The sequence below is a fragment of the Strix aluco genome, chromosome 5, assembly GCF_031877795.1.
Source record: "Strix aluco isolate bStrAlu1 chromosome 5, bStrAlu1.hap1, whole genome shotgun sequence".
Lineage (NCBI taxonomy): Eukaryota > Metazoa > Chordata > Aves > Strigiformes > Strigidae > Strix > Strix aluco.
This window is the reverse complement of record NC_133935.1, coordinates 16,421,732-16,447,361: the sequence shown is the minus strand read 5'-3', so window position 1 is coordinate 16,447,361 and position 25,630 is coordinate 16,421,732. Positions and strand designations below refer to the sequence as shown.

Sequence of the window (25,630 nt, the reverse complement as noted above, 5' to 3'; positions counted from 1 at the left end):
CTTTTGTTCTCTTTCTTTCTGTTTACCACCAATTTCTCTCTGTCTTGGTGTGAATACAAATATTTCCTGTAGTTGAGTAAAAAAAAAATAAATTGAGCTCTCACAGCTGACTCCAGCCAAGTTCTTCCTAGGATCTGAACAACCTAGGTATCTCTTGTTTTTACAGTGGATTTTTATCTGGGGCGAAACTTAACTTTTTTAAACATTCAATTTCACTGTTGTACCACACTTAATCCTTTTAATAGTTTAAGAAATTATTTTTATCACTTTTTTCACATTAACCTGAAACGTGACTGTAATTTCTGATACCAAGCCAGTGCGCCCTCCATCTCCACAGCACTAGTAGATGTAACCTTGGCTTCACCTCCTTTATTACAGCTAGCAACCCAAACTTCTGCCAACTGCTGACATTAATGGTATTGAAAAAATAATAAAAGCAATATAGTGATCCTTAAGAACACACACATACATAAGTTGTTTAAAACTTGGAAGACTGCTTGGGTTCATTTGCTCTGTGGAAGTAATAAGTACTGTACCTTCTCATTCTAGGGTTTTTTTCTTTTTTTTTTTTTTAAGGGGAAATATACTTATTTATGCACACATTTTGTGTATACACACATTTTGTCTTCATTTTGTGCAGCTTTCAAGTCTCTTCCATATCTCATAGAGAGACAGGCAAGATATCAGTATGTTCTTCTGGACTGGAAAATGAAGGTATCACAGATTTGGTGGGAAGGATCCACAGAGTGGGAAGTGCAGACTAAGACTAGTTCCTTATTGTCCATTTCTATCCTTTTTATCGCTACCAGATGATGAAAAGAATTCTTGATGTCTCTTCCTCCTCTCTTCCATCCTTTTCTGATTACCAAAACCAGGTAGTCCTCTATTGTCAGCCAACAATTTTGGCACAAATAGAGTAGAAAACCTGAATGTTTCTTCAGTCTTTCCAGCTAGTACTGTTATCTAAGCTTTGATGGAGACTTAATAGGAAAAATCAACCTCTGCAGGAAGAAAAAGGAAAAAAAAATATGTTGGTTTATTGTGATCCTCCTTGCTTGTGTACTGCATACAGGAGCAGGGCAAATGGACAGGAATCATCTGTCCAACTCTGTACTGCACATGTGCTGCTGTGTGCTGGGGCAGGAATCCTGCCTCTGTGGACCAAACACTGGGACAGTGTGGATGGACAGGAATCCTGTGTCTGCAGACCACACGCACAGATGGTGTGGACAGACAGGAATGTAATGTCTGTGTGTTTGTATAGATCTTATGAAGCAGTGCTCTTCTACATGGATGTCAACCCTAATAATTGGCCATACAGAGAAAATTCTTAGCTTTAATTTAGTTTGGGGCAGCAAAGCTCTGTTGGTTGTCAAAGGAAATGCCCTTTCAACTCTTCCCTCCAGCAGTTACCGTGGAGGATTTTGTCTAAATTCAAAGATGAAAGTGAGGCAGAAAAAGAATAATATTGGTTTTCTTTTTCTTTTATATGCAACAGCTTTTAAAATTAATTTCAGAACAAGCATAAATAGTCTTGAGGTTTCATTGGGATTTTTTTTAAAGTTGCTATCAACACTGTTTATATCATGTAGACACAGACACATTCATGTATACACCCAGAGCTAGGTTCTGGGCAGTGACAGACAGTCTGTGCTGAGATGAGACTGAGCAGCTCACATCACTTTAGCATCTAGGAATTTGTATCTGTACATAACTACATTTTTTTGCCAAGAACAGCATGTATAGAGGGGAGTTCATATTAACAACTTTTTGAAGCTGCAGGCCATTGTAATTGAAGTGGTGAATCACATAACAATAAAAATATGTAAGGCTAAAAGAACTGTGGTAAAAACACTGGTATTACCTTCCAAAAATAAAAATACCTGGGTAAAGGAATGCTTTTATTTATTGTAGAGATACAGTCACAATAGACAAAGATTTGAAAAATTCCAAATTACATCAACTAGGAAAGGTGTATGTAGATATATGTGAGCAGATGGCCTACTAATGATTTTGTCAAAGCAGGGGAACATGACAAAGGTTTTAAGATTTTACAGTAGGATGCATCTTGTATGTGAATTCCTAGATGAGATTTTGCTAATCAGTTTTCATAGGTATCACTGAACTGAGAAACTTTCTGATTTCGCACTAGGAGAAAGACTAAGAGACAAAAGCAGAGCGACTAAGGAAGTTGTGTTATACAGTCAGGTTTGTGAAGCTGAGCGTATGCAAGTGGATTTATGTGGTAAAGGAGAACCAAATAGAATAACAAAAGAAAGAGGAACAGAGTAAGACAGATGAGAGTAAGATGAGCAGGGTGTGGAGTGAAGCTGAAGTGAAAAGGGAAGGAGAAACTTCAAGTAAATAGTCATAACAAAACAGAAGGAGTCCCATCAACTATGACAAATAAAGCCTGTTCTATTTTTGATAAAAATACTTGCCTGTTGTATGGGATATGATGTAGGTAATTTAGGAGTTTTGTCTTCAGATATGTATAGATTTTGTAAGACTAACCTTATCTCTGGTGCTTAATGTTGGTGCTTAAATTGCACAAGTTTAAAGTAATCACAGGCTCGTTGTAATGTTGAAACGCATTTCCAACCTTAGCATAACCTGAGATATCTTTTACATTTTGTTTTGTAAAACACACATATCATCAACCTGTCAAAGTTTTCAGGGTGTGTTTATGCTCCGAAGTACATTTCAGCTTGTTTTTCTCGCTGCTTTTTTGTCTTTGATTTTCTCCCAATTGATAAAATATAAGATGAAATTTTTAACTTGGACCCACAAACGCACTGTGAGAGGGGAGAAATGAGCAAGGAAAGAAGTACAATCAGGAGTTTTCAACAGTTTGAGTAATGCGGTCTGTGAAAAAGACTGGTATTTCCTTTCACGTTATTATAGAAGTAGCATTTCACTTTTTTGTTTGAGTTGTCCTTGATGGTATGTATCAAAAGTAAGTTAAAGAGACTGAATAAACTGTGTACATTAAACATTCAGCAGACGCATGAACTAAACGTGAGAGGCTTGCTGCTGTTCACTTAAGGATTCGTAGCCATTCGGCCTCCCAGAATCTTAAAGAAAGGCATGGAGTGCAGTATCAGAAAACACCACTTCTGTGCAACGTTTAATGCAAGCATATGTTGAGAGACTACATCCAAACTCTTACAACTTGAACAAAACGTGCTGGTTCGGACCAGCTTTTATCCTAAAGTCCTCCAAAGAAGAGTTTAGATGACAGCGCTATCCATCTGCTTAGCTGAGCTCTAGCTCCCACCAAGTAACTTTTCAATTTATTGACTACTTTCAACCAAATTTGACAGAGGGAAAGAAGTCTCAAAAACTGTGTAACTTATAGGAACTTAATTAACATCCACAGCTGGGTAGAGGCAAAAAAAAAAAACCAAGTAGTGCTCCCACACAGGGAAAGGCAAGAAGAATTGAGCTGTGATATATTTTGTTTGGCTGTAGCATACACATATGGCTGGCCATTCAGAACATACATACTTTCACACTGGTCCCAGCTGACTCTTGCCTGAGACACCATGGGGGAGGCAGGCTGGGGAAAGAGATTATTATAGGGTTGAAGGCCATGCTTAGAAGATGTAGAATACAAATCCAAAGCACACAGATTTCATTAACCAGCATAAAATGGGTAATAAAGTGGACTCCTATGCTCTTCAAGGGTAGCCATGCTGTCTGCAAAAGAAATCAGTTCTTAACTGGTGAAAGAAGCAATGAAGACAGCACAATAGATGAGAGTGGATATAGCAGCATGATTTAGCAAAAAACAGTTGCTGTTCAGCTAATTTAAATAAATGAGTCTCTTCTGCTTTCAGGGCATGTGGCAGCAAAGGATACTGATCTTACATTCTCTGGCAAGAAATGCTGCAGTAAGGCATTTCTTCTCTGCCATGACATGGAACTGAGATCAGACTTGCCCTAACAAACTGCACCATAGGGCAGGCTTGTAACACAAAAACTACTTACCTGCTTACTTTAAACCTGGAGTATAGAGGTTTTATATGATCACTACTGGAAGGTGAATATAACCAGTTTTGTTATTTCATCTTAAGAACTAGAGCAGCAGCTCATTTTGCTTGCTGATGCTGTCTTCAGATCAATTTCAGTACTTAATTTTTTTGGTTTTGTGTAGTGTGAGGGATCCAGGATTCTTTGAGGCTATTGTCACAGGATACTATTTGTCCTTTTGATCTTCCCTGAAAGGATTTTTTGATGCATAGGCCACCCAGTCAGTATAAATTAGGTTTACAATAGGGTGGTAAACATTCTCAGAGTCCAGCCCTTACTCAGACATCTTTGAGATACAGGAAAACACACCTTTACTGAGCTTTCTGATGAAGACCCTTACATGCAGTGGGAAAGATGCCAAAGAACTAACGTACTTAGTTTGCTTCTGAGTAGCTGGCCATGACAGAAGGAAAGATTTTATTTTTTTTTCCTTTTAAATCTGGGACTGGGCAGATTCTATCTCTTGTGAAAGAAATAAGAGAAAGGCAGTTCTATTACCACTGATCAGTCAGTCTTAAACACAGCTTGATATATCTCTAAAGAGAGTACAAGAGAGCTAAAGGAACACATACTATAATGTTCATGTGTTATAGCACAATAAGGAATCCCAAGATCTGATTTAGGTTGTGTTTTGTGTTGCTAGTTTTCTCTATACAGGATTCAGAGCAATGGATTTCAATAAATTTGCCATTAGGCAAACCTGTAATTAGTTATTTGTTCATCTCCTGAGGAGCTAGTAAAGCTCCAAGGGACGCATTCCTGTACAGGGGAAATTTCAGTTCAAAGGGGTTTTTTTAATCCATCCACATGTATCTACATATGTCAAGCCTTGGAGAGAACGCCATATCTAAATAATCTGCCTCCTTTAGTTTAGTTCAAACGTTTTTCTCAAGAATGAAGTCTCTTTGTAATTATCACATGTGGGGAGATGAACAGAAAAATGAAATAATTAAACACAGAAATTAAGTGGCCTGATAAAGTCTTTCACTTTATAATGTAACATTGTTGTACCATTGCCAACAGTCGTTGCAGAAGCCGCTATCTCAGGTAGAATCTGTGTTAAATCCTGCAGGCTTTGACAAACCCCAGCAGCTGCACGCTGCACGTGCTCTTCGGTGGGCTCACAAGAACACAGGCTCCAGAATGTACAGAACTGTAGTAACCAGAATGGGTTTCATGTGTATGCAGCTGAACATTGTGTTTGTTTGCTGCTCATAGAGGTATCTCAGCTGCTAATCTTAAACATAGCCGAAAGGAAAGCCAGACCTAACTAATGATGTGTCTTTTAAACCTTACAAACAAAAGTGACAACTCAGCATGTACCATCTTTACAAATTTGAAAAATGTCTCCCAGATCATTAAATATCATGAATGGGAAGGAGGCATAGAGTAAAATAAACCACTTGAAACAATCTTTCAGAGACCCTGTGCTCAAGGTAGGTATACACTTAAGGTAGGTGTATATTCAGGGTAGGTATAGATCCACTCAAGGTAGTTACACAGGGCATCACTTTCTAATAACAGGCAAGGAGAGATTATTCTCTCTGCGTTTCTGACAGCCAGATTCCAGCAAGGAGCTGGTTGAATATTTACAGGGAGTATGGCTCACTGCATGTTTTCAGCAAATAGAAAAGGACTATCTGAAAGTCTTTGCAAGAACATTGTTTTCGGAGATACTGAATTTGGCATACAACTTAGGAAAAAAATAATGGCCTGAGTTTCTCCATTATATTTCTATGTTACTAGTGGTGAAAAGGTTTCTAAACTGTTGCATTTGCACGTGTGTGCTTCCAGTGAAACATTCAGCTCAGATTGAAATGGGATGACTCCTTTAACTCACTGATACGGTCTCCACCACATACCCATTTGTCACAAGTACAGTCATTATATTGTTTACTTAATGTGGGGCTTTTTAAACACTACATTAAAGGATTAATAAAGCTTGTTTAGACTGGTTAGCAAAGCCAGAAATTACCCTACTCAAATATTTTACAAAAAATGAGAAAGTAGTCATCGATGTCGTGGTTTCTGCTGTGTTGCATGGTGGAGAAACACATTTGATGCGAACTCTTTGAATAAATTACTGCAATGAGAGTATGAAGCAGACTAGATTAATATAGAGAAAGCACACCTTATGAGCTAGTATCTGCTGTTTATTAGAGGTCTTTTCTAGAGATAGAGAAATGTGTGATTCCTACAAATAAAATTTGGTTTCAAAAACTTGCCAGGGTAATTGTTACTAGAACACTAGCTATCCTGAAGAAATGCTTAAGAAAGGTATGTATTCTCATTATAACATGCAATCTATGCAAGCTTTCAAATAAAAACATTTTCTAAAATATATTATAAACAATGTCTGTAGTGAAATCTATGAGTTTCAAATTTATATGTGAAATTCTACTATAGAGTTTGTCAGACCTGGGCAGGACTCCTCTAGATTTTACCAGCTATGTTCCAGAATATATCTCTGACTTTCTCCCCCACTTTGTGGATCAGCATCAGTTCTGGCTTTTCTCATGTAATAATTTAACTGTGATAAAATCTATTAATTTGATCTTAGGGTGGAGGTACATAAACAAGCTACCAGTGTAGCCTGCAGTGAACATAGAATAACTTACTCTTAGGAACCTACAGGTGAGAGCATGCTTTGAAGCAGTACATCCATGAAGGAGGAACTTTAGTGATTCTTAAACAAAATTCACCATGGCTACAGTTTTGGCAGCTAAAATGTTATACATGTGCTATTTGGAATGAAATCTTTCAGGTGTTGGCTGCTTTAGAAATAGTCTACTCCATGGTAATTTTCTTGTTTACCCAAACATTTAGTGATTATAAAATACAGACAGAAGTAAACTGTATGATAGCCAGAAAAAGCATGGTGAAAATACCATGAAATCCCTGCAGGACCACTAAACAACAAAAGAAAAGGGAGCATGTTTAAACGAGGTGCTGATGCTGACCATTCACATTTATGATTAAAACAAGTTTATCTCATATTTCCTCCTGGTGCTTTTTTCTTTTAGTGTAACTGTCTGTTGTAGCAAGGGATAGGGCAAGAAAACATCAGTAATAAGTATGTCAGAGAGGCAAAAGGACAACTGCAGAAGTTCTGGGGGAAACAAAAGGGAGGGTGGGCAAGATCTGATAGTACTAGAGTATAGTCTAATATATAACTGGACAAAGTTGGAGTTTTTTTAGATACAATACCCCTGCAAATGTTATGCTTTAGCCCCGTGGTTCAGACTCTGGTCTGCAGACCACCTGTGGCAAGTTCTCCACATTCATTCCTGGCTTTCAGTTAGAGTGTGCGATGTCTCTTTGGTAATTTTGAGGATTGACACTAGTCTAAAGGGTTGGGGACTGTTATTTTGCACAGTGATTACTGGGAGACTAAAGAGCATTGTTAAGGGCTTTGACAAGGTGTGGAGTTTTGCAGGGGGTGTGTGACTACAGGGCAAGAAATAAGGTTACGGAATCTGTTCTGTCAAAAAAAAATAAGAAACCTTCAGGAAAAAAAATCAAGAAATTTACTGAGTTGTAGAGTTCTGTCCTGTTTTTTTCGTTCTAGCATTTTATCTGCACGTGCACGAAGAAGGTACCTGTAATGGCGCATGGTATTTTTTAAGCAAAATTTGGATCTGACATCCGGTTCTTATCACCACTAGTTCTGCTTACAAGCTCTGAAGGTTTTGGACAAAAGCACTCCTAACACAACCGATTTGTCTGCACTGCTCATTTATTTTCTCACAGGGCACAGTGGTTAAACCACTTTGTTGTTCATACTTTTTACAGTGATGTAGAAATGTTTGCCCTAGGATCTGAGCCATAACCTCATAAGGTGGGAGCGGATTGTATAATAGCACCATGACAAAGCAGTTCAGGACTGCAGGATGTTGGAGTGGTTCCCCACAGTAAAGTAAACGGTTTGTTTTTAAATCATTGCAACAGCCATATGCTCTAGAAATTTCCATCCTTTTGAACATTTTTTTCTGGAGAGGAGCAATAGGAGAGAAACAGAGTTCATGTATTTCCAGTTATTTTAAAAATTTGCAATTAGAACTTCATTAGTTAGTATTCCAGTCCTAAGCAGAAGCTTCTTATTTCCATGTTTGACATAGAGAATTAGAAAAATATTAGTATATTATATTGTACTGTATTATATTATATATTTGCAACCCTAGCTATAATTTCAATATTGGAAAATAATTTTTAGTGGCATCCATCAGGAAATAAACTGCTTTTCTTCCTTCTTTTGATTTTTGCCTAACTCCAATGATATATGTGTAAATTAGTTCCTGCATTGAAATCACAATACTGATTTTGGTGTTTTCTTGCCAAGACTTGTATATCACAAACATGCACTCTTAGATTAACAACAGAAGCAGTGGAAGGTCAGGTTGCATTAAAAGGTGAACATAGAAAATGCTCGTCTAGGTGAGCTGATCCTTTACAATTCTCGTCATTAGGATGCTGTAGAGATTGTTCTGGGTTAAAATGTTCAAAGGGCTGTAATGGAGCTTAGCAGCTAAACCATATTTAGCAACTAGGAGGAATTTTGGAACTTAGCTCCCTTTTCTTTTGAAAACCTCATCCTTGGTAGCTATAAAATTATCTGAAGATGAAAAGCCCAAATAATAATTGCAGCATATTTTAGATTGGAGTGAACCTCTGCGTCCAACCACATGCTGAGAGCATTTCTAACTAGAGCAGCTTGCTTAAGGCCTTGTCCAGTCACATTTTCAGTATCTGCAAGGATGAAGATGCCACAGCCTCTCGGCAGCCTGTTCTGGTGTTTGATCAGCCTTGTTATGAAATGAATTTTCCTGACCTCTAGTGAGAATTTTCTGTGTTCCAGTTCACATTTCTTGTCTCTTGTCCTGTCCCCTCCAGGAGGAGTGTGGCTTCATCTCCTCTACTTCCTCCTATCAAGTAATTAAAGAAGCCTCCCCTTTTTCAGGCTAAACCAGCCGAATTCTCTCAGCCTCTTTTCATACCTCCTGCCAAGTATTAATAGTAGGTTATTCTTCTTGAACTTAAGTGACATAAGTACACAACCTCTTCAATTCCACTTCAGAATTTTCTGTGAGGGATACTGTGCTTTAAATGTTTAGATCTTTATATTCTTCTCTTCCTGTGTTAGCGCTAACATAGTTTTTTTCATGCAATATCATAAAAACATGCTGCCTCTCTCTGGGAAGAGCTACTTTTTCTCTCAGAAATTATAATGTGCTATACTAACTTTCCGCTGAACTTCTGCTTTTTAATAGATTTTTTCCACATACACCCTGAAAGTCGTGTAAGTAGTCATTATTTATTATCAAAACCACAAACTTCCAAAGAAATGTGAAATCATTTAAAATCAGTAGCTCTCACTGCAAAGAAGAAATTGTTAAAGAGCCAACCTTAAATATAATAAAATAATAAATATGGAGTAAGCGCCTTTACAATGAACTGTTTGTTTAAGTATTAATGTAGCATGTTTCAAGTAGTGATTTATGAATGAGTCAGACTTGGAATTCAAAACTTGTTTGACAAAACAGAGCAAACAATATAAAGATTTTGCATGATTAAATTGCTTATTACTTAAGCTCAATTTACTATTAGCTTTTGTTAAATTAATCCAAAACAAAATCAAATCCAGATTCAAACCCTGGACCTTCTCTGTAATGATCTGAGTACAGTCAAGTAGAATCTGCATTCTCTAGCTTTGAGTGCTCATTAAAATTAGAGTTTTCAGTGAGAAACCATGCAGTTATGAAGGGATTGAATCAACAGCTGGCATTTTTACAGTGACCTTTGAGCTTTCATTTAAGACATTTAATTTTAGTGCATTGCTGATGATTTAATATGTCTAGCTATTTTTATAATATTATCTACATAATTTACTGTGTATCATATCTATCATAGGTCTGGCTAGCCTTTTTATTTTTTTGGAATACAAAGATTTCACAAAGCTCAAAATGGGGCGTTGTCTACCTTACGAGCTGGGGAGGAGAAATGCCATCACTCCATTTTGGGTCTGCTCCAGGTGTGAGTGCCCAATGATAGTGGCACCCAGATAATTTAGGTGATAAAACAGCTGACACAGGGACAGCATTTCACTTTGCAAGACCCTAGACCCAGCTCTTTCGTAATTCCTTCTAGGCTACTCCTAGAGTGTCATTGCTGCCTGAATGGTCTTTGTAAGCCCTGCTGGGAAGGTGGGACATTTTGCTCAGGTGGATTTCTTTCCTTGTTTGTGTGTGTGTTTGTAGGTGCTTGGGGACCTCATTTCAGGATAGTATGAAAGGGCTTTATCTTACTAACGCTGTCCTTTGCAGATGCAGTCATGTAGTGTATCTTAATGTTTATTGCAATTGCTTACCTAGAATGGTAAAGTTAAGGTAAGGTATTCCATTTATTCTTACACAATTTATTTTATATTTTGTGTTTTTAGAAATTATATAACCTCTGGAACTTGAAATTTCCTGAGAAGTTGAAGAAAAGCTAAGAAAATTTTCAGATTTTGTTAAATCTTTGCTTAACTGTCTGCAGTTTTTAATTTTATAAATCTTTATTATGTCACCTTTTCTTCTCAAAGACTTATTTATTAGCTTCTTAATTTCCTTACAGGAAGGCTTTTTTATAATTTGCATTTTTCTGACTAGTCTCAGAATTTTCCTACTGTTTGGTATATCAATTGAAAACTGATTTGTGTATTGAAACTGAATGTACTTCTTAAGTAATAACCTATTTTCTGCTTGTTTACTCTTTTTTTTAAAAAACTGTTTTCTTTTAGCAGGTTTTTAACTGACTAGGGACACCTAACTGATGTTTTCATTGGCTTGTTCTCCAAACTGCTGTTTGAACCTTAATCCCAAGGGTCTATAAGAAGAAATGGGTTTCTTTGTACACACATGTACAGCACAAGTTTTAGTAGGTACAAGTCAGATGGGCCACTTAATTGCAAAACTAGTTTAGCCTCAAAGTGAAGTGATTGAAATGTGTCTCCCAGTTTTTACCAATTCTCTACAGTATACCTACTAGTGTTTTATGAATGTCTTAATTTTTTCCATGTATGGGTTTTGGATATACAGGATAGCATAAATACCCTATTCTCTTTAGTCCCTATGATCACATTAGAAGGTAGACTGAGATGATTTTTTTTTTCCCAATAGACTCAGAACCGTATGAAGCTGATGGCTGACAACTATGAGGATGACCACCTCAAATCCTCATCCCATTCCAACCAAACCAACCACAAGCCCTCCCCTGACCAGGTAATGTGTCTCTTTTTCTCTTTTAAAGTAATTTTTACTATGGGGGCTGATTATTTTGAGCCATATGTAATTTTCCCTGACATGCTTGCAGTACCTTGGAACGAAAATAACATTCCAAAGTGCAGTTATAAACCAGAAATGGATGTTGCTGTTGTGTCAGCTCTGTTGAAAACTCCTGAAATGTGAACAAACAGTTCCCAGTACCAAGCTGTTATTAAGTGGGTGGAGAAGATAGGGCAGACAATGAACAGGGAGAAAGAAACATTATTCTCTTAAAGTGCAAGACTGGAGTCCTGTCTGGCATATTCAGATTTTAGTAACGCAGGTTTACTGCTTGAGTATGTGGAGTGTCAAGGGCTGTTTCTTGTCTTCAGTAGCAGGAAATCATGCTCCAGGATCAACTTTCTGATCTATGGATTGCATACGAACAGTTTCCTTCATTTCCCATGAGGAAATCCCAGCCTCTGTGCCAAATGAGCACAGACCGCTCCCTCACAAACTCAATGGGCCGTGAACTGAAGGAAAATCAATTTACCATCTCCAAGGCAGTGAGGAGCCTCCTGTGTCATTTACAAAGCACAGCCATGTGCTTGATAAGTATCAGAGAGATTACCTATCCCTTGGGTAGCACAGAAAATGCCAACATAATTGCATATCCCACATTGTAATCTCACCCATTCCAGTTTAATTAAAATGTTAGCTATCATTAATCACTTCCTTGACAAAGTGAAGGAATGTTTGGTGCTCCTCTTTGCGTCTGGCTCATCTAGAAATTGTTGAGATCTGAAGGAAAACATCTCACTCTAGACCTTTAAGCACCAGCCTAGTGGTAATGTAGAAATTGTGAGTAAGGTACAAGAGGAAAATAGCAAAAAACAATTATGTGTTCACCTTGCAAAAATAGGTCTTTAAAAATCTCTTTTAATGTCTGTATCAGAAAACAATAAGGGTATGTATATACAAAGGAATGAACAGAAAAATTCTCATTTTCAAAGCAACTTCCTTTTGCATCTTGTTTTAATACCCTCTTCCAGATGATAAATAAAGAACTGTAAATTGATTGGCTTGAATTTTCTGCAATGTTTTTGGAAAATGTTGATCTTGCCTTCTTTGGAAGAGTGCAATTGTTAATACTGCAAATTAAATGGCTTTCCTAATCTTAATTTGGAGGGAATATTAAGAGTATCTGTTGTTTCTACACTGCAAGTCTATAAAGAAATGAAGCCATTTCCAGAATGTAACTATAGTACATGCTTGCAAAGGAATGCAGCATAGCATTCATGGATGAAGTGAAAAGATAAAATGTAAAGAAAAGATAAAATTTAAACACTTAAGGAAATTCTTGCAAAGACCTTGCAGAGGAGGATGGTAGGGAGGAGGGCGTGGGAGGAGGGTCTGACTGCACTTTCTCTTTGTGTAATGGCATTTTAAAAGCTGACAAAGCCTACAAGAGAGCAAAAAAAGCTATCTCAAAGTGGCTCGGAATATTGCATAAGGAATTAAACACTTGTACTACTATTTGTACTTACATATGTGTTTTAAATACTAACCAATTCTTTATTTCATTCCCATGCTGCTCTGGGGCTTTTCTCCCATTGCCACCTCTGCACCGCTAGGATGAGGAGGAGGGTATTTGGGCATAACCAGTCAGATGCTCTTAGTTCAGCCATTTTGTTCAGAACGGTGAGAATCAACTTTTCTTGCCAATAGAAAAGTTTCCAACAGTCACTCTCACATCTCGCTCCCATGTGCTTTGTGAAACCTGGTTGTGCTCCTCTCCCCTTGCTTGCATAGTCTCTGCGTGAGGGTGTTTCTCATGTGTTTATGTGTAGTTTGTGATTTTCTTCTTCTAATCATCATGTCATTGTTCTGTGACGTTGTGGGGAGAACTTTTCAGGGCATGTAATTGAGTTTCTGTGCAAAGCAAACTCTTAATGCATACGAGAGAACAGGAAATGTCTCTCATATCATTTATCATTGACTTCATGGAGGAAATGTTTTCAGTCGGATTCTTTGTCAAAGCAGTTTGCACTGTAACCAAATCTATGTATGCTTTTTCGATTCTGGTTAGTAAAGAATTTGTTCAAAGATAATGTTCCTCCTGAAGATAATGTTCCTCCTGAAGGTTTTAAGCATGTTGAGATCTGCTGTCGAGATTGCTGCCGTGCATGCTGACCTAACTAGCATGGATATTTATCAGCTCAGAACAGATGATTCTTGATATGTACTAGGAATTCAAATTTTCTGTAAATTTGAAGGCAAACAGGAATATCCCTTTAACCTGCCTCTCTCCCTTCCATCTCCCTCATTCTCTCAAAACAGTAGGGGAGAAATTGGTAGCTATTTGTCATTTAAAGTACATTTTGTTTCTCTATGTCTGCATCCACAATTTTCTTTTTTCTGCTGTCAAATTATCTCCACAACAACCCCCATTTCCAGAAGAGGAGGCAATAGACAGAACAGAGTCCTTCTAGTAAAGAAGAAAACATCCTTTACTAACAAGGAGCCTTGATATCGAGCTACAAAAGACAAATATTGATTATTAGGTGTAGTACATAGTTATGCCTTGTAGTATCAGTTTTAAAGCAGAATAAATTTATGTGAAGTACTTAAAGTATTTTAAAGGACTGAGATGTGATGACTATTTTAAAAATTTATATGAAACGTCTTTCTTCACTTACCCTTTTAAGAAAAAAAAAATTCATGAGTTTCTTTGCAGTTTTTCTCAGAATTTGATTTTTCCGTATCAATTTTTTTGAAAGAAAACTCTTCTGAAAATTTCTGTGGAAATTTTGGACCCTTACATTTCTGAAAATTATTACTTTATATTAGATTTGTAAAAACATTCATGAAAGAATAAACTACTCTCTCATCTCTCCGTACTTGCTCAATTAACTGCAGACTTACATGTCTGTCTGACTGTATAGATAAGATCCCTCTTTTCAAGTCAATCATCTGAAAAATTTGATCCAACTGTGGCAGTGTCAAACTTGAATTTCATGCCTTGGGGTTTGAACTGAGGAAATCTCTTTTCTGGAAAAATAGATAACATGCTTCATTAATTTACACTCTCTGCTGATTTCACATTCTTTTTGAATCACCACTCGTGCAATGGTTGTGTGCTAGTATACAATGTTAAAAGTTTTAGAGGCAATGCTTGTAAAGATCTGCTGAAGCACAGCAATTAAACAGGAAAGATCAGGTAAGTAAATGATGAAAAGGAAGAAGATGCTCACTATGAAGGTAGGAATAGTTCTGATTTTCATTCTACAGCAAACATGGAGGCTGTGTAGAAAACACTGACAGAAAGATCCTTGTTTTTCCTCTTCCATCTACTGATACCTTTATGAATGCAATTGTGGTTTCTCTTAGTTTACTGAATTCACATTAAATGCAGCATATCTCTCCACTTTGTACTTGAGACACTTTCCTTGGGAAAGCATGTTACAGAATATCCTAGTCAAAATAATGAGGCAGCCAGTATCCTTGCCTTACACACATCTCATCTGAGAAACATGTCAGCCTAAAAATTGTCTTGCATATATCAACAGGGAAAGTATAATGGTGATTGATAACTCCCAAGCCAGTTATTCCCAACAAAGTACCATGATATTCTGTGTACATTCAAAAAAATTCTCTTTGTAAAAGTGAAGATGTTGTAAGTCACAGAGTCCCTAACCTGCATGTGTTAAATTAAATGTATGTATTACAATGATAAAAAAATTACTAACAGCATAGGACTTGGTGATAACTGTTTTTTAAAGTTCCTTTATGTATGAGTATGTAATCACCTCTGGTCCGTACTGGAGATAAAATTGAGACTGTCAAAATATCACAGAATCACAGAATCATTCAGGTTGGAAAAGACCCTTGGGATCATCGAGTCCAACCATCAGCCCTACTCTACAAAGTTCTCCCCTACACCATATCCCCCAACATCTCATCTAAACGACCCTTAAACACATCCAGGGATGGTGACTCCACCAGCTCCCTGGGCAGCCTATTCCACTGTCTGACCACTCTTTCTGTGAAAAATTTTTTCCTAATGTCCAGTCTGAACCTCCCCTGTTGCAGTTCAAAGCCATTCCCTCTTGTTCTGTCACTAATGACCTGTGAGAAGAGACCAGCACCAACCTCTCTACAATGTCCTTTCAGGGAGCTGTAGAGAGTGGTGAGGTCTCCCCTCAGCCTTCTCTTCCTCAAACTGAACAGTCCCAGCTCCCTCAATCTCTCCTCATAGGATTATTCTCCAGGCCTTCACCAGCTTTGTTGCCCTCCTCTGCACTCGCTCCAGCACCTCAATATCTCTCTCGTATTGAGGTACCCAAAACTGGACACAATACTCAAGGTGTAGCCATGTACAAAATATGTACAATAGCAAACTAAATTATTTTCTTTTTATGGTTTGGGGTTTAAGGCTTTTCCCCTCCAACATTCTGGAATTGACTGAATTTAATATTTAATTATGCCAGTTCTGTACATGACAGTGTTATCAGATATAGCTCCCCTGAAATGGAGCACTGTTTCTAAACATGTGCACCCTTCCTGTAGTTTCAGAGAATGGTAGTTCACATTTCAGTTTACAGTTCAATGTAAATACCATCTTTCATCCTGAAATAGTCTTTCCTAGCCTTTTTTTTAGGCACGTTTCCTTGCTGTCTGAATTTCTTATGACTCCTTTTATTCCCCAGATGGAGCTCTATCCTCCTCTGTATCCAAGTATATTCCAATGTGCTTTCTCATGAGGATGCCCCTTTGTCTTTCTCAAATGCTAAAATGGTCTGGCTAATGGCTTAATTACTATTCACTTTTATCAAAAATATAAATTTAAACTATATGATATCTAATACATATGAAAGGATACATGCGTATGCGTGTGTATCTTCTTCTAAATATGTACCATGTATGTGCTATACGGGGGAAAGAGGAAGCCAAACTTCCATACATAAACTTCCCAAGCCGCACAATTCATCTAGTTTCCTTGTGAGACACAGCCGCACTACCTATGATGTGAGAAAGTATGGATGTGGTTCAGAAATCTGCTTGTGTCACCTCTGCCCATCAGAAATGAGGAGGACTGCTTTTGTTGAATGGGTGCAGAGGGCATAGGAGCACAAAAAAATGTTGGAGGAGTGCAAGACAATCAAATTAAAGGACACAGGGAAAAGCAAGGACAAAATAAAAGTGCTAAGGGCAAAACCAGAGGAAGAGCAGAATTGAAACTCTGAGAACTGAGAGATTTATCCTGGTATGTAATGTATACATACTGTATGCATGTTTTTAAGTATGCATGCTGTTGTAGAGCATTTTCCCATCTCCCATGCCTCTGGCTTGCAGTAGGAGCTGGAGTAGATGCTGTCACTATACAAGCTTTTTGAACTCATTCTGTGGAAGCATTTTCTATTAACAGTTGCCAACAAATCCTGAAGTCATGGATATGCCTGCTAAGGAGCAAAACATTTGGTTTTGCTGTGTGTGAATTCCAGGAACAAAATCTGAAAATTAATTTTATGCTTATTAGAGTAACAGTGGAACAGTCAAAGAGCTAGCATTGAACTGGAGTGCATAAAAATGGGGATCTTTCAAGATGATGAAAATATTGGCAAGTTCGTATTACTGTAAAAATACTGCAAGACAAAAAGCCTCTTATTTGTGACATTTTTCCTTAATATTTGAGTTTGACAAATTTTAACACAGAAGCAGTAATTATTGTGAGTTGACTGCTGAAGACACTAGCATTAGTTTAACAGATCTCTTAAGATTTCAAAGGTGATGTCTGTGGTGGAAAGAGGGGGTAAGTCTTTTCTATCTTTTCTATGTTATTTGGTGCTTGGGTTAATATACTGATTTTTTTTAGCAAACTAAGTATCTTATTCATGGTGAGTTCCATTTTCAAATGATTATGCAGGCACAAATGTGATCTTTCTCTCCACGAGACACATCTTATGCTTGCAGCATGTAGAGACCTGCTCATCCTACTGTCACACTTCTTTTAGGTTCTCAATATTGTCACTGATTACCCTGTGACTGCATAAGCCTTTTAAATAAATTTATTTTCAATATGGTCTTTTTAATTGTTAGATCATGCAGGATGGTCAAAAACACCAAGCTTTCGTGCCTGACTCATATTACAGTGTAATTTACTGGACACAGTACTAGACCACGATTCAGAAGATAAATTCTTTCCTGGCATCGTCTCCAACCACACTCACTTGTTCTCTTTCTCCCTGTCTCAAATTCTCTAATTGTAAAATGAGCTGAAGTTTTTGTAAAGTGGAAGTTCTGCTTGGGAAAAGTGCTATGTAAGTGCTAGGTAATATTACACAATATTCTAAAATAGTGTTGTTACAGCGATATGATGGTGACTCGAATACCTCATTTTGAATTTGTTCCCAAAATTATGTTAGATTTTTATTTGACTCAATTTATTAATACTTCTTATTTTTCCTTCCAAGAACCTATTCCTTCCCAAAAAAGGGAAAATAACCCATATGTTAAACATTTCAAGGAGCTGCCATTCCAGCGTGCTGAACAAAGATCTTTAGACCACTGCCTCTTCTTCATTGTCATCTTTTGACCTCTGAAGGGTCGTTTCTTACCCTCTCTAAAAATCTGCAAACTAATTGTGTAGTGTATAATAATCTGTTATGTCTGTTACAGTTCTTCATTCATACATGTAAAAACAATGTGAAAGAATGTGTCTTATGCTTGCCTTAGAGACATACCCTGGGCAAAATTTGAAGGCAGCTACATGAAATAATCTTACTTTATTTAAACATTATCACTTGGCCTGAATAACATGTAAGATACCAGATTTGTTTTGTCATACTGGTCACAGCCAGGGCTCCTCACTCTCACTTTCCAGATGGGCAACCCTTTGGTAAGAAACCTAATGTCATGCACTCAAATAAGGTGATGCAACTAATTAATCATTACAAGGTCAGCACTTTGAATACAGTTGTCCTGTTTAATCACAGGACCTGCTTTCCATCCCTGCTTTTCTGGAGCCCTGCTTATGTGGGCGTCATCATTAATTGTGAAACTGAAAGACTGTGCTGTCAAGTTCAGGCAAGGAGACACAAAGAGTCCATGGGCTGACAGTTACTGCTCTGAGGAAGTACAATTCAAAATCTTGGTTTAGCTATCATACAAGTTACCTGTTGTTTTCAAGTCTTTTCAAGCTTTCCCTTTTTTCAGAGAATAACCTATTCTCCTTTGGATGTAGTAACTCTGAATAATGGAGAGCCTTTTGTAGTGACCTTCTCACTTTAGTGTAAGTAATAATCCTGTTATGGTAGAATGAACAACTTAAGTAATGCTTAATATTTTGTTTCATGATGAATCTTCTACCATTCCAATTTGGAAACTGCACCTTTCTGTCTTCTCTCTTAGTCTATACCCATACTGGCATGTAATCTTTCACCTGGTAAGTACTGTCAGACTGGGATGGGCCAGCCTAGGGAAGAATGATGTCCTTAAAATGATGTCAACTTCTGCTCCTGGTCCTTTCCGTGTTTCTGGAAACAGTTCTCTTGCTAGCTTGTTTTTTTAAAAAAACCTCTTATTATTTTGCTATCTTAATAACTATTTTATGTTTGAAGAATATATTCTCTGTCCAAGAATGTTATATCTACGAGCACAAAAGAACTGATCTTGATACACTGTTCGTCTTCTTTCTGATCCCAGAATGATAAGACTAAGATTTCCAGATGGAATTTTTTAATCTGCAGCTCTGGGATGAATTAAGCACTCACAACAGAGGTATAACTGGATTGTATCACTGTCTTCCTATTATTCTTACAGATCAAAGAAAAACACAAGTAGATACTTATATTCTAAAACATTCAAAACAGATGGCTGGTTTCTTTTTGTAGAGATTTGTGCCTTTCAGCAAAACAATTGCAAAAAGGCCATCATTCATTTCTACCAAATGAGATTATTCCAGATCTGTGTCTTATTTTCTTTTTTGATTTGCAGCTGAATATGATCTTCTACTAGTGGCTTGGTCTTTGTAGCAAGTAGGAATTCTGTACTCAAACATTTTTGTTGCTGACCACTTCCAGGAGGGTTGTTGCTTACAGCTTGTGTGATAGTCTGTACTATCTCCCAATTACTCTGCCATTTAGATTTCTCATAGCACTCGTCCACACCCCAGAATGCAATCATGCAAGGCCGGAAGCTTCTGCAAACATATGAATATGCTGTTGGTGACATAGAGAATAGGGGAGCTGAGCCCTGGCACTCACAGACAGGATAGAGACAGAAGAGGAATAGCTGTAGCCAAGCTGGGGGTGTCGCTGCCAGCACCTTTTAGATGTCAGGAGGAAAGAAACTGAGGGAGGAGGGAGATGAACAGTATTAGAGTAGAGAAAGAATCAAGCCCAAACATGCTTTCCAACATATTAACTATGAAAATAAGCTCAAGAGAAATATAACTAGAATAAAAACTGATAAGGGCATGTAGCCAATCTAGACGTTATATTTTCCTGGCTGGTAAAGTTCATAATTACTGATGGAGATGTCAGGATTTACAGTTCCAACTCATAGTAGGCTCACCATGGGCAGTCCAACTACATCTGATTGTTTAATGTAACATATAGAAAAGAATTACTGTGTATATATATCTATAAATAGATGTATTTATTAATGGGATTTTGCATTTGAATGTAGAGCAAACAACTCTAAAAAGAATCCCTAAAGACAGATAAATGTGGCTTCGCTTTGAATGTGTCATGTAGCAGGTAGAGAGCTAGAACAGCAGAATGAAGACCCAGTGTTAGAGAAGGACGAGACAAAGATTCCTGTCACCTGCAGACAGGGAGGTTATAGTTCATCTGAACAGGAAAACACTGACTGTGTTCTCTGGTAGACTACTTAAGAAATACCTTCTGGTTTCCATTAGTAATGGAACAGACAGCAGGGAGACAGAAGAATGCAGTCCCCGATACATAAGCATTCCCATGGACACAGTCTGCCAGTGCAAGTGCTACAACGTTCTGCTTTCAAACAAAAGCATATTAGCCACTGTTTTCCTTTTATCCCTTGTAATAGGAAGAAGCAATAGACAAAATACAGTACAGCAAGGAATGTGTGTGCTTTCTTGTTCACTATTATATAGATAACAAGTGCTAGAAAGCTTGAATGGATTAAAAATATAAGCAGGTTGTTCTTACTTATTCTCAAACTGCTGTGTTCTTGTATAGAAGGAATCAGCATAAAACGTAATGGATTCTGTGAAATCAAAACTTGCGTAATTGCAACAACAAAGGTTTGATCAGGAGAATGCTATTTAAATCCATAGTGTCATGTACAAGCTGCAAACAGTTAAACTGTTTTCACTTGGGGAATACTTTTTTTTCTTGATGATATTCTAATTGTCAGTATCATAAGTCTGACCACCCAATTTCACAACTTTCTGTAATTTAATTTATTACTCAGAATTTTAATCTGATAACACAGTTTACAGGAACAAAATTGTCAAATGAAGGAGATTTTAATACACTGAAGTGGAAGATTTTAGGTTCTCTGTAGATCTTGCCCTACTTTGCCCATCCTGTTTTGCTCCAGAACTAAGCTGATGGGTTGCTGGATTCCCAAGAAATCTTGAAGACAAAAGAAAACTTAGACAAAACAGCATTTCGGTTTGTATGTTCTGATCTCATCTTGCAGTTAAGCCAAAGATTTCTCTCCCCTGCCTCGGCTAAGAAAGAAGCATATGGACTGTTACGGAAGAAAGAGATGCAATGTGTGCACAGTCAATTAGTTATGTTTAGGGGTGAGGGTTTGGGCGAATGCTCTTGCTTTTGAAAGTAAGGGATTGATGAAACAGGTAAAATTCCAGCTGTTTGTAGACATCCCCTTCAGCTGTGCTGAGGTACCTTATTCCTGAATGTTTGTGTTCCCCCATGGTCCAGTTACAAGCTTCTCACAGTCCTGCCAGTGTATTTCAGTTCCGATCTACAGTAGTCCCTGCTATTCCGCACGTGGTTTCCTGCAAGCTTTTGCTCCACGGCCCATATAAGCAAAAGTTGCCAGTGTCATGAAAAAGCGTTTCTGGATTTGTTGTGTAGAAAAATATTTTTTAACTACTCATTTTCAGTGCTTTAGGAATCCTACCAACCGCTGCAATTCTTTGCTTCACCTACAATATGGGGAAAACATTTTATTTAAACAGAGGGAACTAATGACAAAACTACTTTCCCTGTTTTATGTTTTCTCTATTCTTTTTTTCTGGTCTGGATTTTTCCCAAGGTGAAGAGGGTGAACTCTGGAAATCATTAATCTATGGGATTTGTTCATGGTGTATAAAAATTTCAAAAAGAATTTGCTATATAAAAAAGATTTCCTAATTGAATCTGTCAGAAATGAACTGAGTAAGACAGCTCTGTCAAAATAGCCAGAATCTCTTTCAGGTCCTCACGCATGTTGTTTTGTTTTGTTTTGCTTTATGAGGAGAAAATGATGAAGGTTAGTTTTAAATAAATTTTTTTGTCTTTAAAACAAATCTAAAGAAAACCGAGCCTGTCCCTGAGCTTTTGTCTTGTGGTCTTCTGAAGAAACCAAGCATCTCCGTGCAGCAGTGAACTGAGTTGAACTGAACTGAGGTCAGGCAGTGTCTTTTTGAGAACTTTCTTCTGTTTCCATTTAAAATAATGAAGGGAAGACATCAGTGATAAATTGTTCTGAATTTGGGAAAGCTTTGCACTTTCTGAGCCAAATTCATGCCTCATAAAACTCCATTGCATTCAATGGTTACAAGATGATTGTAGTTGAACCCTTGCATTTGTTGCCAAACAAACACAAATGGTCCGAGCAAGAAGGCGTAATTCAATTTGCCATGCAGATACTTACAGACTATCTCATTTGGTATTTTAGTTTATTTCCATATCTGTCAATATAAGGTATTTTGCTATATAAGCAACATTTTCTCATCCGGTAATATCTACAATAAAACCCAGATACAGGGAGGCATCTGAGGACCCACTATGATCTACTCCATCTTTTGTTAGATTTGTCAGGTCCTCCTTGAAATAATTTCTTTTTAGAAACGTATGTATTTACCCAGACTTTGAGCCCATCTTCTCCTGTGTAATGGTAGTTTGGGAAGTAGGTTTTGCTGGGTAGCATAGTTGCATCTGTATGTAACGAAGTTCGAAAATACGATTTCTCACTCTCACATGAAAAATGTGATTGATAGGAGATGAAGAGTTACCTCCATTTAACTTATTTTCCAAACATATTTGTTATGTCTAGTCTGAAGTTTTGAGGGGGTCTTTGGTGGTGTTTTGGGGTTCTGGTTGGGTTTTTTTCAGAATTCCTTATTATTTATGTGCCTTTGCGGGATCTACAAAGAACACTTAAGGTCCATAGACCAGGCTAGCAAGCTAGAGCATTTCTCAAATTAGTTAATTCCTTGGAAACTTTCAGATTCATTCCATCTACATTTTGTGGCACCTTTGATATGAGAACAGTGAAATTCTGACCTCATGTTATTTACTTTGACCCCACTTTTTGATATAGTTGTTCTTCCAGGGATTTTTCTCAAATATTTAAAGATTTATGAGTAAGTTGAGAAAAATCTACTGAATTATTTGATTGCAAAATGAAGACCACTTATCTGCATTACTCTGCCTCTTAGGATTCTGTAGTGAATATATACACACAGCATATGTGCAAGCAGGGTAGTCGAGCTAATAGAGGAGTATGACAGCAGTGATGCCAGTGCCAGGTGTATGTATGCTGCTTTGTATTGACATTGCTGTGTCAAGAAGATGCTGTTTTTTCTTTTTTTTTTGCTTACTGAGAGAACTCATAGGCATATATCTGTAAGAACAAGATTATTGCTGTTGATCCACAATCAACATGCATGTTGATGCATGATTCTGATGAGTAAAGCAAGCTGTGTAAGGAGATAACTTTTACAAGATCAACTGATGTGGCTGGAAAAAAAGACAAGATTTTAGGGGTGCATGTAAGACTTTATTGAAAAAGAGAGCTGCAGATTTATTGCTAAATAGAAATTCAGAAGGTATTCTCTGAAATTAACTAAGTAAATTGAATTACTTGGTTCTGCCAAAGAAAAGCGGTTCCTTCCTTGAGAGAAGAAGGGGAATGTTAGCAGGGAGAAAGGTGACTAGGTCACAAGCCCTTCTGCCTGGAGAACCCATAATTCAAAGCTGGTGGTGTGGTGAATAAGTCCTGTTACACATTGATTAAAACCATACTTTATTCCACAGATGTCTATGGATAGTCAATATCACATTTGTTTCAGATTGACACTGCTGCACTTATACCACCCATTCACTGGTTTTCTTTTTCATATAACCACCTACGTGTTTTTGCGTATTTACATTAGACACTGCTCAGACAAACTTTTAGACACCACAGTCTCTGTATAGGAGGTGTATTCATCGTTCCCAGTAAAAGTGACCAAACATTTAGATAGGTACAACCGCATTCAATTACAAGTACCTTTTCTTATCTAAGCAGCGTATATATACATATTTAAATGCAGACTCTTATGATAAAAAGCTTTTAAATACGGTTACTCATATTTCAGCTGACCATTGTACAGCAACAGCAGCACTACCACTGAAGAAGCAATATTAATTCCATTGTAAAGCATTTTTTTTCTCCAGTGACTTGCAGAACTACAATTAGATTCACATCTGTCATGCTCAAAGATTAAAAAATCTGCATTTCCCAGTTGAATTTGTTTTGGAATATGTTCCCAGAAGTCTTTATCAGTTCGTAGAGAGGATTTGGGTTTGTATCAGAGATTTGTCAGGCATTTCACGTTTGTGCTTCACAGTTGTAGTGATTGCCTTTTTTAGTGAACCACGTTCTCAAACTTAGCTGGCCATTAACAATATTCTGAACTTGAGGGTACATTAAGCAGACTTCATTCCATGCATTGATGAGGATGGCCTAAACCTATCAGCGCAATTAATGAATCAGGGCTGCTTTAGAAGATATTCCTGGGTTTGATCTGTTTACCCGTTGTTTTCCTAGAAAGCTCTACAGCTCTGAGCTGACCATGAGAACACGATGTGGTTTATGAATCCAGCACTGCACTGCCTTTCCACTTAGCAAATGCTCTTACACCCTCTTGAGATAAGGCAGTGGCAGCTCTGCTGTGTGGGAAGCACAGTGCCTCTTGCTAAGTGGCTAGTTCAAATTAGATATGGCAGGAACGCAGATATAAGGGCATTTCCTACTTGACTGGCAGGGTTTAATGGATCCCAAGTGAGAGGAATGATTGCTCTGCGAACAGCTTTGGGAGGGCTGCTAGTTAAGAACTTTCACACGCCTCATTTGGCCTGTTTCCAGCTTGAGGTAAGGGGGAAGGGTACAGGAGGAAAGGGGACTTGTCCCTGAGCAATCAAATTCGACTGTTGTATGAAAATCTTCCATTGTTACTTGCTAGATAGCTCTGCTTTCTCTTTATCAGGGATGGTTTCTGTTCACAAATAGCTGGGAAGATTGGCAAGGCGGATTATTTTCAGGCTGAAATCTGCGCATCTGATGAACATTCAATAGACTGCGGTGTGGTATCTGAAAAGAGTACAAGGCAGCTGCTACATTGATTGGACAGCTGTTATTAGCCATTGACTACTTAATTTTCACATCCTTATAAACCAGTATTTTTTTAAGATGTGATATTCCATCGCTCTACCCTCTGTGGGCAAACTGAATAGTAAGAAAGAGGAAAGACAGCAGTTAAATTAGAAGCATCACTTTTTTTCACCTGCACAGGCAGTACACTTTCAGATCATAATCTAGGTAAGCCAAATTATTATAAAAAATTGGGGTAAATAGAACAAATTCAGCAAACAACCAAAGTTGATGGATATAGTTGGCTAAATACAGTTGTGCTCAGTGATGGAAGTGAAATGTGACTGTGTTGATGCTACTAAAATATCGCTTCCTATTGCCCTGTATACAGGAGAGCAGAATATTCTGGGCTGCTGCACTTTGCAGTCTTGATACGTTAAGCCATTATTTTTATATGTGTGTTTATATCTGCAAACAGATGTTGCCCCAAGGCTGCACACAGCAGTAGGATTTTTAATAAAGCACGGGAGTTCACTCTCTGCAGGTTTCTCATCTGTCTCCTCTACCACAGCTGCCATGCTGCTGTGGTTTTTTGTAGCTGCTGCCATCCTGATGTTCTTGGGTAGGCTGCTGAGTGCAGCTATGCTCTGCAGGACAGGGAGCCTGATATTAGTTAGCTGCTTAGCCATGGCTCTCAGATGCTCTCACTGCACAGAAATTAATTCATGTAGAACAGTGTTAGAAGCAAAATAAGTGAGCCTTGACAGCCTTGTTAAAAGGGGTCA

General features: G+C 37.7%; 1 protein-coding gene across 10 annotated transcripts in view; it reads left to right on the top strand.

Moving 5' to 3' along the window:
- ERC1 (ELKS/RAB6-interacting/CAST family member 1) overlaps positions 1–25,630 on the top strand; it is a 304,797-nt gene that overhangs the window by 259,324 nt on the left and 19,843 nt on the right. For 7 of the 10 annotated variants that reach the window (XM_074826139.1, XM_074826142.1, XM_074826138.1 and 4 more), the window contains one exon: positions 11,190–11,291. In XM_074826139.1, the coding sequence (XP_074682240.1) occupies positions 11,190–11,291 (102 nt within the window). Of the gene's footprint in view, positions 1–11,189; positions 11,292–12,907; positions 12,975–25,630 lie in introns of all 10 variants that reach the window. The other 3 variants (XM_074826144.1, XM_074826145.1, XM_074826143.1) reach the window with 1 other exon arrangement.